Here is a 17,319-nt window from a genome sequence, read left to right as displayed (position 1 = left end):
TCCTTCCCTGTCATTTTTATAAGCATGCCCAGATCCTCCCCTATATTTAAAAAGGCATCTTGTAGAAGGTGGGCTTTAGCTAAGCCTTAAAGCCAGCCAGGAGGCTGAGCTGAGGAAGGAGAGCATTGCAGGCAGAGAGGGCAGCCAGAGAAAATGCCAGAAATGAGATAGTGTCTTTTGTTCCTGTAACAGCCTGAGGCGTGTCACTGAAGTGAAGAATATATGAGGGAAGGGAGTACAAGAAGTAAGAAAATTAATTCTTTGGTTAGGAAGTGTAAATAATTGCATTGCTATAATTTGGGCCCTGTAGGGATTATGTAATATGAACTTAGACCTGGATCTTGCTTCTTGGCAATGTGCGTTCCTATTGGCTCCAGCCCCATCTGGATGCTCTATAGTCACCTCAAACTCAACAAGTTGAAACTGATTTGTCTTTCCATCCTCCTATCTTTAATCAGTGGCAAAATCATGTATTTTGCATCATATCCATTCTCTTTTGCTCTGCTTTCACCACCACTTATTAATGTAGTAAATTATCTTCTCACTTAGACTACTGCCTGTACCTCCTGAGTGATTTCTCTACATTTGTTCTCTTACCTCTATTCCATCATCTACACAGTTTCCAAATTAATATTCCTGGAACAAGTTTTTACTTGATTAAATAGCTTCAATGATTCTTCATTGCTTCTAGGATAAAATACTGATTCCTGTGAAGATCCCTGAAAGTCTTTCACCACTTGGCTCTAAACTCGTCTTCACACTTTAATCAAAATGGTCCACTTGATCTTCCTCATACACTACCTCTCATCTTCTACATGGGGCTGGCAGCCACATTTAGAATGGTCTCCTCCTTGCTCTTTGCTCCTTGGAACCTCTTGTTTCCTTCAAGGCTTGTTCAAATGTCCCTTTCAGAGCTTTTACCATTTGCCTGGGTTGTTAGTGTATTTGTTTTTTGTATATTCTATAAATACTTATGCCATTTGTATCCTTCCACTTGAAGGTTGAGATGCTAGAAGTCAGAAATCCTTTCACTTTTCTATCTCTGTTGCTTAGCAAATCTCCTGGAACATATTAGGAACTTAATCAATACTTGTGATTTTTCTGTTTTATTCTCATATCTTAGGATGCTATTTATCTGTAATAGCAAAAAGCTTTCTTCATTCTCTGCCTTTTAGTAGTGTACATGATAAATTATAGTTATGCATAGAACACAAAATATAATACTAATAATACCTCTCCCCAGTTTTTTCATACTTAGATGAGCCTCATTGCCATCCAAAAGTCCTGTAAATGTTACCATATTCCTTCAATAAGCATACCAAGTTTTTTTACCCTCCTTTCACATGAAAATGAGGTCCTAGGCCTAGAGTGCCTTAATAATATTCTATGTCTTCTTCTTAAATTACAGTTACACCTAGGGTTTCAAGTGGAATTTGTGTGTTGCAGATAAAACAATTGGTTTTCATAGTGGAAAAGTCAGATTTAGCAAATGGCATCTCATGTTACCTTCTCCAGGAATATTCTCTGCTGGAACTCTGTCTTCCCAGAAATCAGCTGGCGTCAGGATCACTAAACACCTTTATTCTTGATCTTTTACTGTCAAGGTCAGGGAGTTAGGCCTAACAACCTCACACATACCTTCCTCCCTCAAATGCCAGGAGAGACTGAGTCAGCTTCTGCTTCTCAATTCCTGTTCCTACTCCCCCCCCCCCCCCCCACATGTCACTTCCCCTTCTTTGTCCCACCAATCAAGTCAGCACAGAACAGCTGGGGAGGGTCAACATTCAAACAAGTTAATAGGGAATTGGAAATTAGTCTCACGTGCTTCATTATCCAAGTGCATTGCTCAGTTCTAGCCCTTTACATCTCCCGCTTTCTTTTGTTTTAGACCACAGGAGGTTGCGCCATCCCTGACTTTTCAGGGAGGTGAGAACCCCAAAAAGGAGGTGATCACGCCCCCCCCCCCCCACTTCTCAGGAGGGGAGATGAAAGCACTAAAAAGGAGATAATCACGCCCTCCCTGACATTTCAGGAAGGGAGATGAAAAGCACCAAAGGGAAGTGGGGATTGCTAGTGGGTTTCTGAGTTGAAGGGCCTTATTAGAGACAAGTATGCACAAACCCATCAGCATGTAAGGTATTACACAAGCACATAGCAATAACACAGAGGCTATTAGTGATGACTCTCCCCACAGTCAGTGCAGACTCGATGTGGTGTAACAAACGGGAATTGTACATGCAAGTGGTGATAAAACAAAAAATATAAATCAACATGGCATTGTAAGAGATTTCCAGAAGTTCTAGAAGGAGGGTATGTAAACATCAGTCACACATACGCCTTCTTCAGCAACCAAGAGATAGTCCAAAACCAATCTATTGTCCATTGCTTCACGTGTTAAGGAATCCAATGATCCCCACAAGTTTTTGAAGTCCCACATCAGTCTTATGATACTTCAGAGAATCCAATGATTCCTGAGGATTTTCAAGTCCTACAATAGTCTTATGATGCCTCAGAGAATCCAATGATTCCTGAGGACTTTCAAGTCCAACAGTTTTTGATGTCCATGGGTCAAACGCCATAACTGCCAGGTTCTTTCAGTGGTAGGCACAGTCAGCAACGGAACCACCCGATGTTTCTTGGGTCTTCTCCTTTGTTTCAAGAGTCTGCTCCGTCTCTCTCCGATGGACAAGGTGAATACGGCTCGTGGGCACTCATCTGATTCCTTCTCCATCTGTGGAGATACAAGCAAACCCTCTCCCCCAGGAAGTTAACCTATCTGGTCCCTTCCACTCACCACTTTCTGGGTCTCTCCACATCACCTGGTGATTATCTAAAGACAGTGGAGCTGCTCACACTGGACACTGCCCTTCCGATGGGTTATAAAACCTGTCTGCCGGAGCCAGTGCATCTTTGTCAAAAATTAAAAAATTAATGGTATAGAGAACTAAATTTAGAAGTTCTCTAGGGTTACCCGTGGCTCCCCCTTTCTTTTGTTTTTGGAGGAGTGTCTTAATATCTGTGTTTCTTCTCTCTACTATTGCCTGCCCTTGAGGATTAAAGGGTATGCCCGTGGTATGTAAAATCTTATACTGTGCACAAAAGTGTATAAAATGTTTAGACGTATATGCAGGCCCATTGTCTGTTTTTATTGCTTGTGGCACACCCATAATTGCAAATGCTTGTATAAGGAATTCAGTGATCACTCGGGCTGTCTCTTTTGCTGCTGGCATTGCAAATGTGAATCCTGAAAAGGTGTATACCACAACATGGATAAAAGAAAGACAACCAAAAGATTTATAATGGGTCATATCCATTTGCCAAATTTCATTAGGTCTCAAACCACGAGGGTTATTCCCTGGAGGGAGTGTAGGAGCATGGAAAGGAAGGCAAGCTGTACAAGCTTTTACTATGCTTCTAGCTTCTCTTGTTATTCCAAATTGTAAACGTAAAGCTCGGGCAGCCTGATGATATTTAGAATGAGATTCTTGGGCTTCCTGAAATAAAGGACTACTGGCTAACATGGTTAGAAAGCTATCTGCCTTTGAATTACCATCAAAAATAGGACCTGGAAGTCCACTATGGGAGTGGACATGCAAAATATGAATCTTGCCTGGATGCTTTCTCACTCGCTCTTGAAGTTCCTTAAAGAGCTGATATATATTGGAGGCTGCAAATTTTATTTGGGCTGTGGCAATTCTTTGTACCACACCTACTGAATAGGCTGAATCAGATATTATATTTATGTCTCCCGGATAATAAGCAAGAGCTAGAATGATTGCATACAATTCATTCTGCTGAATGGACTGAAAAGTGTTCTGATTACTCTCTTTATAGTTAAGTCACAAGAATATACAGCACAAATATTATGTTTGGATGCATCTGTAAAGATAGTTGGTCCTTTAAGAGGAACTTTAGAAACCTTTTCTTCTATCCATCGCCAATTATGTAACAGTCTGGTTATCTTTAATGGAGACCCGTGTGTAAAATTTGGAGCCATGGCTAATAAAATTTGCCACTCTGGGATGGTTTCACAGCACACATTAACTTGTGCATTAGTATAAAAGGTGTATATTTTGTCAGGTCTTATCCCAGATAATTGTAGTGCTCGTTTAATAGCCTTTAATAAATTCTAGCTACAAGCACTGGGTAAGGAATAAGGCTTTGTTCTGGTTGTGCTGGGTGGTTCACCCACTCTATCACACTGTCTCCTTGGTGAAAGACTGCTTGTGTAGCAAAAACTGATATTTCCAAGGGTTTTGAGTGACTCTTTCGACCACATTGGATAAAGCCAGTTCAACTTCTCTCAAAGCCTCTTGAGTTTCTTTTGTAAGCTGGTGTGGTGAATTTAAAGCACTGTCTCCCCTTAAAATGTCATATAATGGTTGCAATTGACATGTAGTCAAGCCTAGCACGGGACACATCCATTGGGATATCTCCTATCAATTTCTGGAAGTCATTTAAGGTGTTTAGCTTCTCTGTTCTTAAGGAGAGTTTTTGTACTGTAAGCACCTTAGGATATACTTCATATCCTAAATATTGAAAAGGAGCATGTTTTTGAATCTTTTCTGAAGCGATGTGCAATTTATAATTCCTTAGTGTTTCTATGGTTTTTTGTGTAGGCATGCTTCTAACATTTGTTCCTCAGGTGCACATCCCAATATATCATCCATGTAATGTAATAACATTACTTTTGGAAATTCTTTTCTTACTGGAGTAAGAGCAGCAGCAACATACATTGGACACATAGAAGGGCTGTTTTTCATTCCCTGTGGCAAAACTGTCCATTCATATCTTTTATAGGCTCAGCTAAGTTAATGCTGGGCACTGAAAAGGCAAATCTTTTCATATCCTCCTTATCTAGAGGGATAGAATAGAAATCCTTAATGTCTATAACCCACAGAGGCCATTCTCTAGGCAACTGAGTAGGAGATGGAAGTCCAGGTTGAAGAGTTCCCATAGTTTCCATCTATTAATTTATCTTTCTTAAATCAGTCAACATCCTCCATTTTCCAGATTTCTTTTTTACAACAAATACTGGGGAATTCCAAGGACTTAGAGAAGGTTGTAAGTGTCCTTGGTCAAGTTGTTCCTGTACTATGTCTAGTAAGGCCTGAATTTTATCCCTACTTAAGGGCCACTGTTCTATCTACACTGGTGTATTAGTTTTCCATTGGATAGGAACAGGTGAAAGTGGTGGCAGGCCTTCAACAGCAGCCTTGCCTAAAAAACTGAAGTACTCATTTTTAACCCTAATTGTTATAAAATGTCTCTTTCCCATAGATTGATGGGGATTTTTTCAACTACAAAAGGAGTAAAAATATCCATCTTAAAGGGGTAGCACTGCTACCCCTTTCAGCTGCTATTGATCCTTCTACCCCAGACATGCAGGTGTCTGCCTTAGTCTTTGGCTGGGGTCCTGGAGCTGGGCCCCTCATCCTGTTTCCCTGAATCAGTCTACACTCTGATGCCCAATGGAAGCCTCTGTTGCATTTTGGACATGGGGTTTTGGGTCTTGTTCTCCCAGCCTGTTTTCTCACTCTGTCTTTATGCCAATATTGACCTTTCAGATGGCCTACTTTACCACATTGAAAGCATTGATGAGTCTCTCTAGAAGTGGAAGTCTGCACTATAGCCTGGCTATAAAAGGTATTTGTGCCCACTGTGGCACAGCGTTTTATGATCTCCTTTAAAGGAGCATCCCTATTTAGTCCTAGTATAATCCTTCTACAAACCTCATTGGCATTGTCTCTAGCAAGTTGCCATACCAAAGTGTCTGTTACTTCATTTTCACCATTAGTCCGTGTGACAGCTGTCTGCAAACATGCCACAAAATCAGCAAAGGGTTCATTTGGTCCTTGTACAATTTTTGTGTAGGTCTCACCCTTGTAGTTTTTACTGGGGAGAAAAGCCCATGCTTTGATAGCAGCAGCAGCAATTTGCTCAAATGCTGTTGTGGAGTAATTAATCTGTACTGAAGCATCTGCATAAGAACCTGCACTTGTTAGTAGGTCACAGGTGATTGAAGTATTAATGCCACTTTGACTATTTTGTTGGGCTTGAATCCTACAGAGCTCACTATATTCTGAAAATCACAACAAGTTTTGTCCAGGTTCTAAGCACAACTTTGCAATGATTTTCCAGTCACTAGGGGTTAAAGTTTCATAAGCCAAATTGTGTATTAACATCTTAACATAATTTGATGTAGCCCCAAAGAGTGCAAGCTTTTTTCAGGTCTTTAAGGACATCCATATTAAAGAACATATTTTCTACTTTCTTGACCTGCAGAATTATGCTGTTGAATCACGGGAAAAATTTGAAGTTTGAAATCATTATCTATTTCTTTTCCATTTTGAATGGCTTTCTGTAATCTAGTTATGGGGGTTGGTGATTGCTGGGGGGGAGGTGCTGATGATATCACCGCCTCTCCTACTCTTCCTCCTCCTCCTACTCCCTCTGTCCCTGAAGGTGGAGTTGATGTGGGCTGATCAATAATCTGCTCTGTAGGAGGGGTTGAAATTTCTTCAGGATAATCAGAGTCAACATACCCTAATTTCTCATTCAAATCCCCTTGCCCTCTGGCAAGGCCTTGAGTTTGCTTATTTTCTATCTTTTGTTCCTCACACTTCCTCCTCTGTTCACTTTTCCTTCTCCTACAATTTGCTCGATAGCTTAAGTCTAATTGAATCACGTTGTATATATAAAATACCCCTGTAGTAATTGAATAAGGCCCATTTTTTTTGCGTAAAATTCTTTCATTTCAAGTCCCACTCGCTTCCAGTTATCTACACTTAGTTTTTCTTCCTTTAAGAACCAAGGGGGACTTCGATTCAATAATTCTAAGAGTCTATCCATTTGTGGGCTAGTTACAAGTAAACTCTTCTCATCAATTATCTTAATTATATCCTCTATAGGATTACTACTAGGGGAGATTGGAGCAGGAACAGGGTCTGTATCTGGGTCGGCTGAGATTGAGGGAATGTTTTTAGCTAACACCTGCCCCATCTCAGCTACTAGGGATTGCTGGTTTAGTCCTTAACAAGGTAAGTTCCTTATTTCTATTAGAATACTCACCTAATCTCCTGGTCACCTGAGGACTTCAGTGGAAGTAGGGTACCGGCCCCACACTTGGACGCCAAAATGCTGGAACTCTGTCTTCCCAGAAATCAGCTGGAATCAGGATCACTAAACGTCTTTATTCTTGATCTTTTACAGTCAAGGTCAGGGGGTAGGTCTAGCTATCCCACACACACCTTCCTCCCTTAAATGCCCAGAGAGACTGAGTCAGCTTTTGTGTCTCACTTCCTCTTCCTCCTTCCCCCCCCCACACATATCACTTCCCCCTCTTTATCCCACCAATCAAGTCAGAACAGCTGGGGAGAATCAACTTTCAAACAAGTTAATAGGGAACTGTCCAACTGGCAATTAGTCTCACGTGCTTCATTATCCAAGTGCATTGCTCAGTTCTAGCCTTTTACAATTCTCCAACTTTCCCTCAAGTTTTTTCTGTTTAAGAGTATCATGCAAGGTTTAGTAGTTCTAGGAAGCTTGCTACAATTGTTTTTCTTATGGGATCAAGGAATTTTGTCATCTTTACTGTTATGCTCTTCATAGATGAGAAGTCATTTTTGGTGGGTGTTAACATAAGACACATAAATTGGTAACTTCCTTCATGGGGATCCTTCCAAAGACCTGCCCCATATATCTCATTATTTTTGATCTTGATCTCCCACCCCTGTATGAATATATACCAGACTATTAAGTTGAAATCTATCCTGACCTCATCTTTGGTGTAGATTTTGAACCACTTGACTCTAAGCTCAGTCTCCTGGGATAATTTGCCTTTATATCTCTTATCAACAAATTCATTGGCTGGGGACTGATGATTATCCATTTCTGAATACTGCAATTTCTTCACATCTCTTGTGAAACTCATATTTCTTTTGTTTTAGTTTCAGAGGGCATTTGAAGCTCCTTTTGCTTTTGCTTATTTAACCAATTAACATAGTTCTGGGTTAGGAAACCAACATAGAGATTATATTGGGTCAGGACATTAAAAGAAAACTGTGGTACAACAGTGCTAATTATTTTTCTTTTTAATTACATTTTATTTTTCAAATGAAAATACATGTTCTTTCCTTCCTCTCTACTTTCTTCTCCTCACTTGAGAAAGAGAAACAAAATCCTTCTTACAAACATAGTCAGACAAAAAAAAAATTACTGTATTGGCCTTGTTCAAAAATTTATCTCAGTTTGCATTCTGAGACTATCACTTTTGTCTCAGGAAATAGGTAGCCTGTTTTATCTTGAGGTCTATGGAAATATGGTTTGTCATTAAAATGATCAGAGTGCTTAAATACTTTTATGTCTTATTTCATTTATTTTTTAAAGAATAGAGGCTTTTAAATTTTTTTTAGGGGGGGAAGGGTGTCAAATCTCCTTTTACTTCTTCCTTCACCCACTTAGTGAGAAGGCAAGAAAAGCAAAATCTCTTACAAGTACATATAGTCATGCAAAACAAATTTCCATAATAGCCATAGTTTAAAAAAAAAATGGAAGGGAAAAATATTTACACTGGTACTCTTGAGTCTATTGGTTTTCTTTCTGGATGTAGGTGGCATGTGTCATTATGAGTCTTTGGAACTGTGGTAAGTCACTGCTTTGATCAGAGTTTGTCTCTTCAATGGATTATCTTTGTCACTGGGTGGATTATTCTGCTTCTACATACTTCACATTGCTTCAGCTCATATCTATCTTCCCAGGTTTTTCTGAAATTGTCCCCTTCATCATTTCTTACTGCACAATAGTGTAATATCACATTCATGTACATATTGTTTAGGTGTGAGAAATAAGAGTTGAGAAATGACCTAACAAACAGCAATGGGTTGCAGGCCTTGAGAAAGAATTTGCAAACCCTAGTGAATACAGGTGTGAGGTTAGTGGCAAAAAATGGGTTTATTACACTGAGAAGAGAAAATATTTTCATCAGCAGGCAAAATCCTGTTAGGATTATTTGCAAAGGTCTGGGTGCACATCTTTTTATTGGATTCTTTTGGCCCAGAGCTGGGGACCTTTCAATAGAGGGTGGTGATTGTGCCTCTGGCCAAGATCTCCAATTGAATAGGAGATTACTATCTGAAAGTTTTCCCTATGAACAGGAGGGTGGAGCCCCTCACAGAGGCTGGGAGAGTTTGAGACCTGGGACTACCCTTCCTCCAAAGATTAAAGGGGACACAGGGCCTTTCCAATCCTTCTCCCTCAAAGATCACAGAGTGGGGGGGGAAGCATTACATCAATATCACAACTTTTTTAGTCATCTCACAATTGATGAATACCACCTGAGTTTTCATTTCTTTGCTATTGTAAACCAAACTGCTACCTTTTATTCATATATCATTTTCTTCTAATTTTTTTTTTTTTAAAGACTTTGTTGTGTAGACCTAACAGTGGTATTGCTGGAGTTTTTTTTTGTTGTTGTTGTTTTGTTTTTTTGAGCATGGAGTTTAATAACTTTTAGGGCATAATTCCAAATTGTGAATGGCAGGAACATAGTTCCCCTAACAATGCCTTATTATTCTTTGCTTATTATACCCTGTGAGGCCAAGCAAAACAAGCCTTAATCCCTCTTCCACATAGCACTCTTTCAAATATATGAAGCTCAAGATCATGTCCTCCCTAAGTCTTTTCTGCTCTATTTACATGATTGATGTGATATATTTTTAAAATCTCCAGTTTCTTCATCTGACCCACAGGAAATGTTTTTAAATTCCTTCATTCCCCTGGTTGCTCTGGATATAGTCCAGTTAGTCAGAGTCTTTCTCAAAGCTAAATATAGTACTCTAGATGTAGTCTGACTATGGCAAGATGCTATGGGACTGTTACTTTCCTCATATTGGACATTGTGCTAGAATGGAGGCAAAAATTGCATGAACTTTTGCGGGGCTGCCATGTCTTGGGAATGTATTTGAATCTAACTGGGTTTCTTGAATTTTATATTCCTCTACTTAAGCTCTCCATAGAGAGAATGTATTCTTTTGAGAAATTAGTCTTTCAAGACCTCTCCCATTTAGTTTTCTGTTAATGGATATTTGTTTTTTATAGATTCTTTCTACGACACATTTCATACTATGGCTGACATGATGTATTTCTGCCAGATGCTGGCAGTTGTTGAGATCATCAATGCCTCACTTAGAGTCACTCGGTCACCAGTGATTCCTACTTTGATCCAGGTAGTGTACAGGTGGGATAAAGGATTGTAGGAAAAGGAATGCACTGGACATAGCACTGTTTGCAAATAATTTTTTTTTGTTTACAGATGGGTAGGGTTAGTTCTACCTAAGCATGGAGACAATTATATTTGGGAATTTTCCAAAATGGAGTTTTGCCATTTTGAATGTGTTCTGTGACTAACAACTTGCTCCTGAAAATTAGAGAAGAGTTGTTGTGGTTTTTAATCTGATTCTGTATCTATTTGATGCCTGTACACACTTTAGCAAATAGATGATTTAATAAGTGGCTCTGACTTAAAAAATTTCATCTGTTCTTCATCGAAAGAACTGAATAGAGTTAGTTAAGTTTGTCCTTGTAGATAACAGCCTGTCCCTAAGCCCACGCTCACAGTCTTTCTGAACTGGTATAAACCTGTCAGAGCTTGAGTTCCCTTGACTTGGTGTCTGAGAAGTCAGGTTACTTCTGGCTTCAAGGGAGGTTTAATATAGCATATGCCAAAAGAGTTAATGCAGTTTTAGGTTTTAACCAAAAGCTTAAAATTATTTTCTGGACATTGTGTATATGGAGCCAAAAACTAGGCCATTTTTTCAGTTCTTTCTCCCTAGGCAAAAAGCATGTACAAAAACACTTCATTAGAAATAACAACATTCATTGTTTTCTTATCCCTACATGAACATGATGAGCAGATGTTTGAAGTTTCCCCATTTTAATTTCACCTTAACAAAAATAATGTTTTCCTTTTCTTTTGGAATTCAACTACCCTCAAGTAAGATTGGCAGTTGCTTTTGCCACACACACACACACACACACACACACACACACACACACACACACACACACACTTCAAGAGATGTGCAACCTCTGGCCATGAATTTTGCTTTTTTTTTTTTTTTTTTTTCTGGCTACCTGATTGCAAAGACTATAAATACCTCTTCAGGGGCAGCTGTGGACAAAGTTGTGCTTGTTCTGGACCCTTTTGCACTTCTTATATGTACTGTCTTATTTAGCCCCAAGGTCAAATGGTAGTCAAGTCTGTGTTTTAGATAACTCTCCTTAGAAAGAGACTGAACTTAGCATACTTAAGATATGCTATTCTATGGTGATGAGGTAGGGCTAATAAAAGTGCTGGACTAAAATCAAGACACTTGGATTAAAAACTAGATTAGTTGTTTCACCTAACCAAGTTGCATTAGATAAGAACCTTTTCTCCAGAAATGGGAATCATATTTGTATTAGGCAACTTATTTGTGAGGAAAGTACATTGTGAGCCTCAAAGTTTGAATCATTATTGGTATATTCAATAACACTATAAATAGGATGTGATGCTTCATTTTTGAAGGACAGCATTTTTTTAAGGCGAAACTTTTACAGTGATATTGAAGGAAGTTATTCATACTCAGGGACAATGGGACCAGATGTACCATGAAAAGTTGGTACTGTGTCAGAGGGACAGACTGGATAAAGCTAGACAGGTACTTTCTACACAATCATTTTTGAGGAAGTGGAGGAGTCAGTATCTTAATTTAATTGGGGATGGTGATACATTAGTAGTGCAACCAGCAGGAGAATCTCTTTTGGTGGTGGGTTTAGAAACAAAGTTGTCTTTCTATCACAATAGGTTACCTTAGATACTTGGACTTCTGGCATTGGGGTTACAAGTCAGATGGGTAATCTCAAGTTCATTCAGTTGCTTTTAACCACTGGAGTTAATATTGTTGCTATAGAAACTACCATTATGTGGTCTTGATGGAGGTGGGGAAAAGGAGGAATTCTGTTTGTTCAGGTGTTTTGTTTTGTTTTTTAACTCAATTTTTCTTTGACAGTTCTTTGGCAGAAATATCATTTTATTTGTCATTATCGGCAGCTTGGAAGAAATGCAAAGCAAAGCTGTGGTTTTCTTTATATTTTATCTGTGGAGTACAATAGAGATATTCAGGTATGTTGGATTCTGGGATTAGATACAGAAAGGGACAGACTTATTTTTAAAATTCTACCCACAAATCCATCCTTCACCCAAAGAAGTTCTTCCAGGATGGTGCTGTTCTCTCTGAAACTGCTATGGGATAAAGCTATAGCAGTAAAAAAATGAAATTTGGGGGAGGTGGCCCAAAAACATGCTGGAAAATTATCTCAACTGGAGTAAAAATCATGCCTTAGATAATAATCCACATGTGTGTATGATTAAAACATGACTATACTTTAAAAAATTTTTTTTATTTCAAGTTTTGAGTTCCAAATTCTATCCTCTCTCCCCTCCCCTTTCCCTAAAATGGTATTCAATTACATATAAAGTTGTACATGTGCAATTATGTAAAATATTTCCATATTAGTCATTTTGTACAAGACTTGAAGATAAAATAAGGGTGAAAAATAGCATGCTTCAATCTGTATTAAAGTATCAGATCTTTCTCTAAAGGCAGATAGTATGCTTGATTATTAATCTTTTGGGATTGCGTGACTATTCTTTTTAAAGAGACAATGACCCTCTTGAGGCTTTATAAGAAAGCCTTTTTAAAAAAATATGGTTTCTTGTTTGCAACAGATATCCATTCTACATGCTTACCTGCATTGACATAGAATGGAAATTACTCACATGGATCCGATACACCATCTGGATTCCTTGCTATCCTCTGGGATGTTTGGCAGAAGGTATTTTTTTTTGGGGGGGGGGAGGCTCTTTACCAATTATACATGAGCCCAGTTAAGTACAATTCATTTTTGAGATTCAAAAATTTTGAGAGATGAAAGTGATGTGCTTAACATCATACAGCTAATTAATTGTCTCAGAATTAGAATTAGATCCTCAGGTGAGATTACATTCCATTTGGCCATGGTGATTGGCTAGTATCAGGGCACTATCAGGTATGGAAACAGTAGGAGAAAAAAAATGAAAATTATAATTGGGCATTTGCTTTTAAATAACTGCATGATGGCAATAGAAGTTATTAGGGCCCAAAAGCCTCAAAGTAGTCTGGGGAAACTGGCTCATTTATAAATGACTGTAGTCATTCTTTTGCTGACTTGATTTTCTTCAGTGGCTTACCCACAGTGTTAGCAGCATTGATATGGCACTGTTCTTAGTTGTCAGAAAACCTGCCTGCCTTTAACTAGCTGTGAGACTTTTAAGCTCCTAGGCTCAGTTTTTTCGTCTTCAATTCGGCATAATCTTGCTCTACCTGTTGAAAAAATTAAATGAAACAAATGTATAAGTATATTGAAATGTATGAAGTATATTTGTGTCTTGTTGCATAGTGATATCATTTTATAAAAACATTTCACTTTCTCTTAGGAAGGTTCTTTACTCAGCACTACATATAGAAAAGTTGGAAATCTTTATATCACAGGTGATGAGTCCCATTAATTCCAGACCTAGGACCTCTATAACTCATTAGGCGTGGCTCAACTATAGAAATTATTTTGTAGGCCACTGAAATATGTATTAATAACTTGAGTTGTGAGTAGAAAAAGAAAGGTAAATCTCTTGAAAGGATATTTTGAACAAATGTAAAATCAGAATTTTCAGGATAAAATTGATGTTTATATCATCAGATTAGTTTTGCCTCTGACAAGAGTTACCTTTTGCTTTCAGCTGTCTCAGTCATCCAGTCTATTCCATTATTCAGTGAGACGGGGAAGTTCAGCTTTACGTTGCCGTATCCACTGAACATCACAGTCAAATTTTCATTCTTTCTCCAAATCTATCTTATAATAATATTTTTAGGTAAGTATTGGCTTTGCAGGTGAACCATCATCAGAACTGTGTTCATTTACCAGGCTTATCTTCATAAACTTTTTTTTTTTTTTTCTTAGTGCTACAGTGGTTAGAAGAAAGCCATCTAGCTGGAAAAAATACTCATCTGAGCTCCCTAATTTGCTCAGATTTGCCCACTTCCTGGGCTCCCATTTTGTGCTTCACATCTATTTCAAGGATCACTGCTTTTTAAATAATCTTGTTCAGAATATTCTCTTTATCTGGAGTAATTGCAGCAGTATTCCACTAATCCAAAATTGGCATATGTGTTGTTACTCATTGTCCAAAAAATAACCAAGAAGTATCTTGGGTAGCCAGCAAAGATGTTACCAGGGGTGTTCATACCTTTTTCTCTTGGTGAGCCTCTTAGGTCTTTTGTGGGCAAGAGACAAGTCCAACAAGCAAGTTTATGTATTTATCCAATGTGCAGTTTCTTTTCTGTTTCCCTCTTACACAGACACTCCCAAGATTCTCTTTTCCTCACAAAAGTGGCCTAAAGCAACGGTTCTCAAATGTTTTAGTCTCAACACTTTTACATTCTTAAAACATTATTGAGAATCCTAAAGAGCTCATTTGTGTAAGCTGTATTGATATTTTAATTAGGAATTACAATTTGAAAAATATTTACTAATTTATTAAAAATAACAATAGACCCACTTCATAGTAACATAATTTGTGTGTGTGTGAAAAATAACCCCATTTTTCACTCATTCTTTGAGAACCACTTGTGTAGAGTAATGGCTTTCATTCAACAAGGCTTTCTCAGGGACAGATATGGGAAGTGTACTGTGCTAGAAGCCAAGGGTTATACTTTAGCCTTACCTTCCAGAATTACTCTGGTTATAATTACATTAATACCAATGTTCTAAGTTCTAATCTTTGTTTACTTACATTTTAGGACTGTTTGTAAATTTCCGTCATCTTTATAAACAACGAAGGCGGCGCTATGGACCCAAAAAGAGAAAAACCAACTAAACTGAGCAACAAATAGCTTACCAGATTAATCATAATCTGCAGTTCTTAATGGTTTTATCATTATGCCAATACAAAGGCTTTTTCTAAAGTTTAATAATTTTAATTCTCAGTGATTCCACAGACCCAGGTAACATTCCTCTACGTATTATACCACTTCACTACAGAACATGCATGACCGGTAACCCTCATGTTCAGCCAACTAATCTTGACTCCTAACTTTCACCATCCTTAGAACAGTACATAATTCCTGCCTATACTGTGTAGTTAGTGTTAGCAGGAGGATTAGCCCCAATCTCTGCTTCTGTCAGCCAGCCAACTACTGAGTACTTCAAGGCAGAACCTTGGGCTGTACATTTTCTTAGTTAAGATTTCTCATTTTCAACAATGGCTTGTAAGGAAAAGCAAGATGGTGCTCTCTCTTACAGGTAACTGCAAGCTAGAGAGATGGGGCTCTGAGACCAAAAAAAAGCATGAGTGTCCTAGGTTTTTTCGTTGAGTTACCACACGGTCAATCTTTTGATGATCAGTTTAGGCCCAGCCACTGATAACACTTTTATCTGAGCCATATTGGGGATAGACTCTGTGGTCTTAGAACCTTTACTGAACCTGTCTTACCTCTTCCTGCTGGTGGGCTACCACCCTCTGCTATACTTTTGATTATGTAGGCATTGGATAGTAGAAAGTTCAAAAGAATGACAGGAAATCAAATCTGGAACCATTTGCTGTCTTTTCTCTAGTGGCTTAATTGCAAATAACACTCCTGGTTTTTTCCTTTCCCAAACTTCTGCTGAAGTTAAATAATTCTTAAAATTCACATCATTAGGATAAACAAAGTAAACTTAAGGCAGTGCACAAACATAAGATATTGGGTTATCTATCCTCAGTGCACAGAGTCCATCGGTTGTCTATTTGTAAAAGGATAATGGGAAAAGCATTTTTTTGGAGGACCATAGCTGCCTTCATTCTAGTAGTTTAAACTGATTTTTTCACTTACCATTGTAGCATAATTGGGAAAACAAAGCTGGGAATTTGGCAGTCTGCTAGCTAGTGTCACTAAGAGATTCTGGAAGGAAACATCCTAGCAGGGGTAGAAGGAATTTAAAAGAAAAAAGATCACTTGTTTTAAAGATTAATAGGGCTTCTCCCCACTGCATTTTGAGTATGCCATGTATAAAGTCTGTTAGAAAAAACATTTGAAATAAAGCATTCAAGTCATAAATGGATCCTTCATCTGTCCTGGAACACAACCCATTGTTCTTGCTGGGGTTCACATAATGACTTATCCTTTCTAGTAACAGGAGCTGTGAGCCTAAGGAAAAAGAAATCTTGGCTTGATATCAAACACCTAATTAGCATAAGGAAGGCATTTTCCCCTCTTTTAATTTATTCTTTGGTAGGACAATGTTTTGCATGCCTGCAACTTTTCATCAACACAACTTGTTCATACTGACTCCTGACATGTTCTTTCAACTTGAATTCTTATGAAATCAGGAATTTCAGCTTGGCAGTCAAGTGGCCTGCACTCTCAAGGAAAAAAACTTGTATTCTTTGTGATTGTCACGGATCATATTATATTGTCTCAGAAGAGGCAAAAGATGGTGGATTTCTATTAAAACATTTACAATCAAAACCTTAGATTTTTGTGGTGCTTTATTCGGAATCTTGAAGATAGGAGTATCAGATTTTACCTTAGTATGGAGTACTTCTGTGGCAGATTCAGGTGGACTCACCCTTTTATTTTCATTAAACTTTCATCTAACACATTCTCCCATATTGGGCACAATATCCCTGCCATAGGAAGCTAAGAAAGACAGGCAAGCATGGGAAATGTCGCTTGTCTGCAATTTCAGAGGCTTTGAATGGCAGTTTTTGGAATAGCTGGAAGACTAGAAAGATCATCTAGTCCAAGATTCCTCTTTGGTTTAAAAGTTTTTTGTTTTGAAAACTTCAAAAAAAAGTTAGTTTCCTTTTTTCTCCTACACATTTTATTTTATGCATTTAAAGGCATTATTGTGAGAGGTGAGCCATGACAAGGTCAAGAACCCCTTAAGTGCAGTCCTCTCGATTTTGTAGATTGGCTGAGGTGCAGAAGAATGGGAGATTCTGCTTGGTTCTAGCTAGTTTGTGATACAGCTAGGACTAGAATGCAGATCTCATTCTCAATTCAGTTTTATCTTAAAAGTCACATACTTATTCCTTAAGATTTTTTTTGTGTGTGTGTGCCAGAACTTGATTTTGACTGAGCTTTGGCCTATGCAGTGATGTAGAAGGTAATAATCCTTTGCACAGCAGTTTAACCCAAAGTGGAACTCAAGGAACATGTTCTAAACCTGTGCTGTTTCAGCAAATTCTTAAAAACCTACAGA

At 38.3% G+C, this 17,319-nt stretch overlaps 1 protein-coding gene across 2 annotated transcripts in view; it reads left to right on the top strand.

The window, feature by feature from the left end:
• Positions 1–16,583, top strand: part of HACD3 (3-hydroxyacyl-CoA dehydratase 3) — a 30,169-nt gene extending 13,586 nt beyond the window's left edge. For both annotated transcript variants that reach the window (XM_074294791.1, XM_074294792.1), the window contains exons 7-11: positions 10,099–10,226; positions 12,051–12,163; positions 12,770–12,876; positions 13,817–13,948; positions 14,877–16,583. In XM_074294791.1, coding sequence (XP_074150892.1) covers positions 10,099–10,226; positions 12,051–12,163; positions 12,770–12,876; positions 13,817–13,948; positions 14,877–14,953 — 557 coding nt within the window. In that variant the 3' untranslated portion in view covers positions 14,954–16,583. The remainder of the gene's footprint in view (positions 1–10,098; positions 10,227–12,050; positions 12,164–12,769; positions 12,877–13,816; positions 13,949–14,876) is intronic.
• The last annotated feature ends 736 nt before the right edge of the window (positions 16,584–17,319 follow it).

This window comes from Sminthopsis crassicaudata, chromosome 2 (assembly GCF_048593235.1).
Source record: "Sminthopsis crassicaudata isolate SCR6 chromosome 2, ASM4859323v1, whole genome shotgun sequence".
Lineage (NCBI taxonomy): Eukaryota > Metazoa > Chordata > Mammalia > Dasyuromorphia > Dasyuridae > Sminthopsis > Sminthopsis crassicaudata.
Note: the sequence above shows the minus strand (reverse complement) of the source record. Positions and strands in the feature narration are given on the sequence as shown.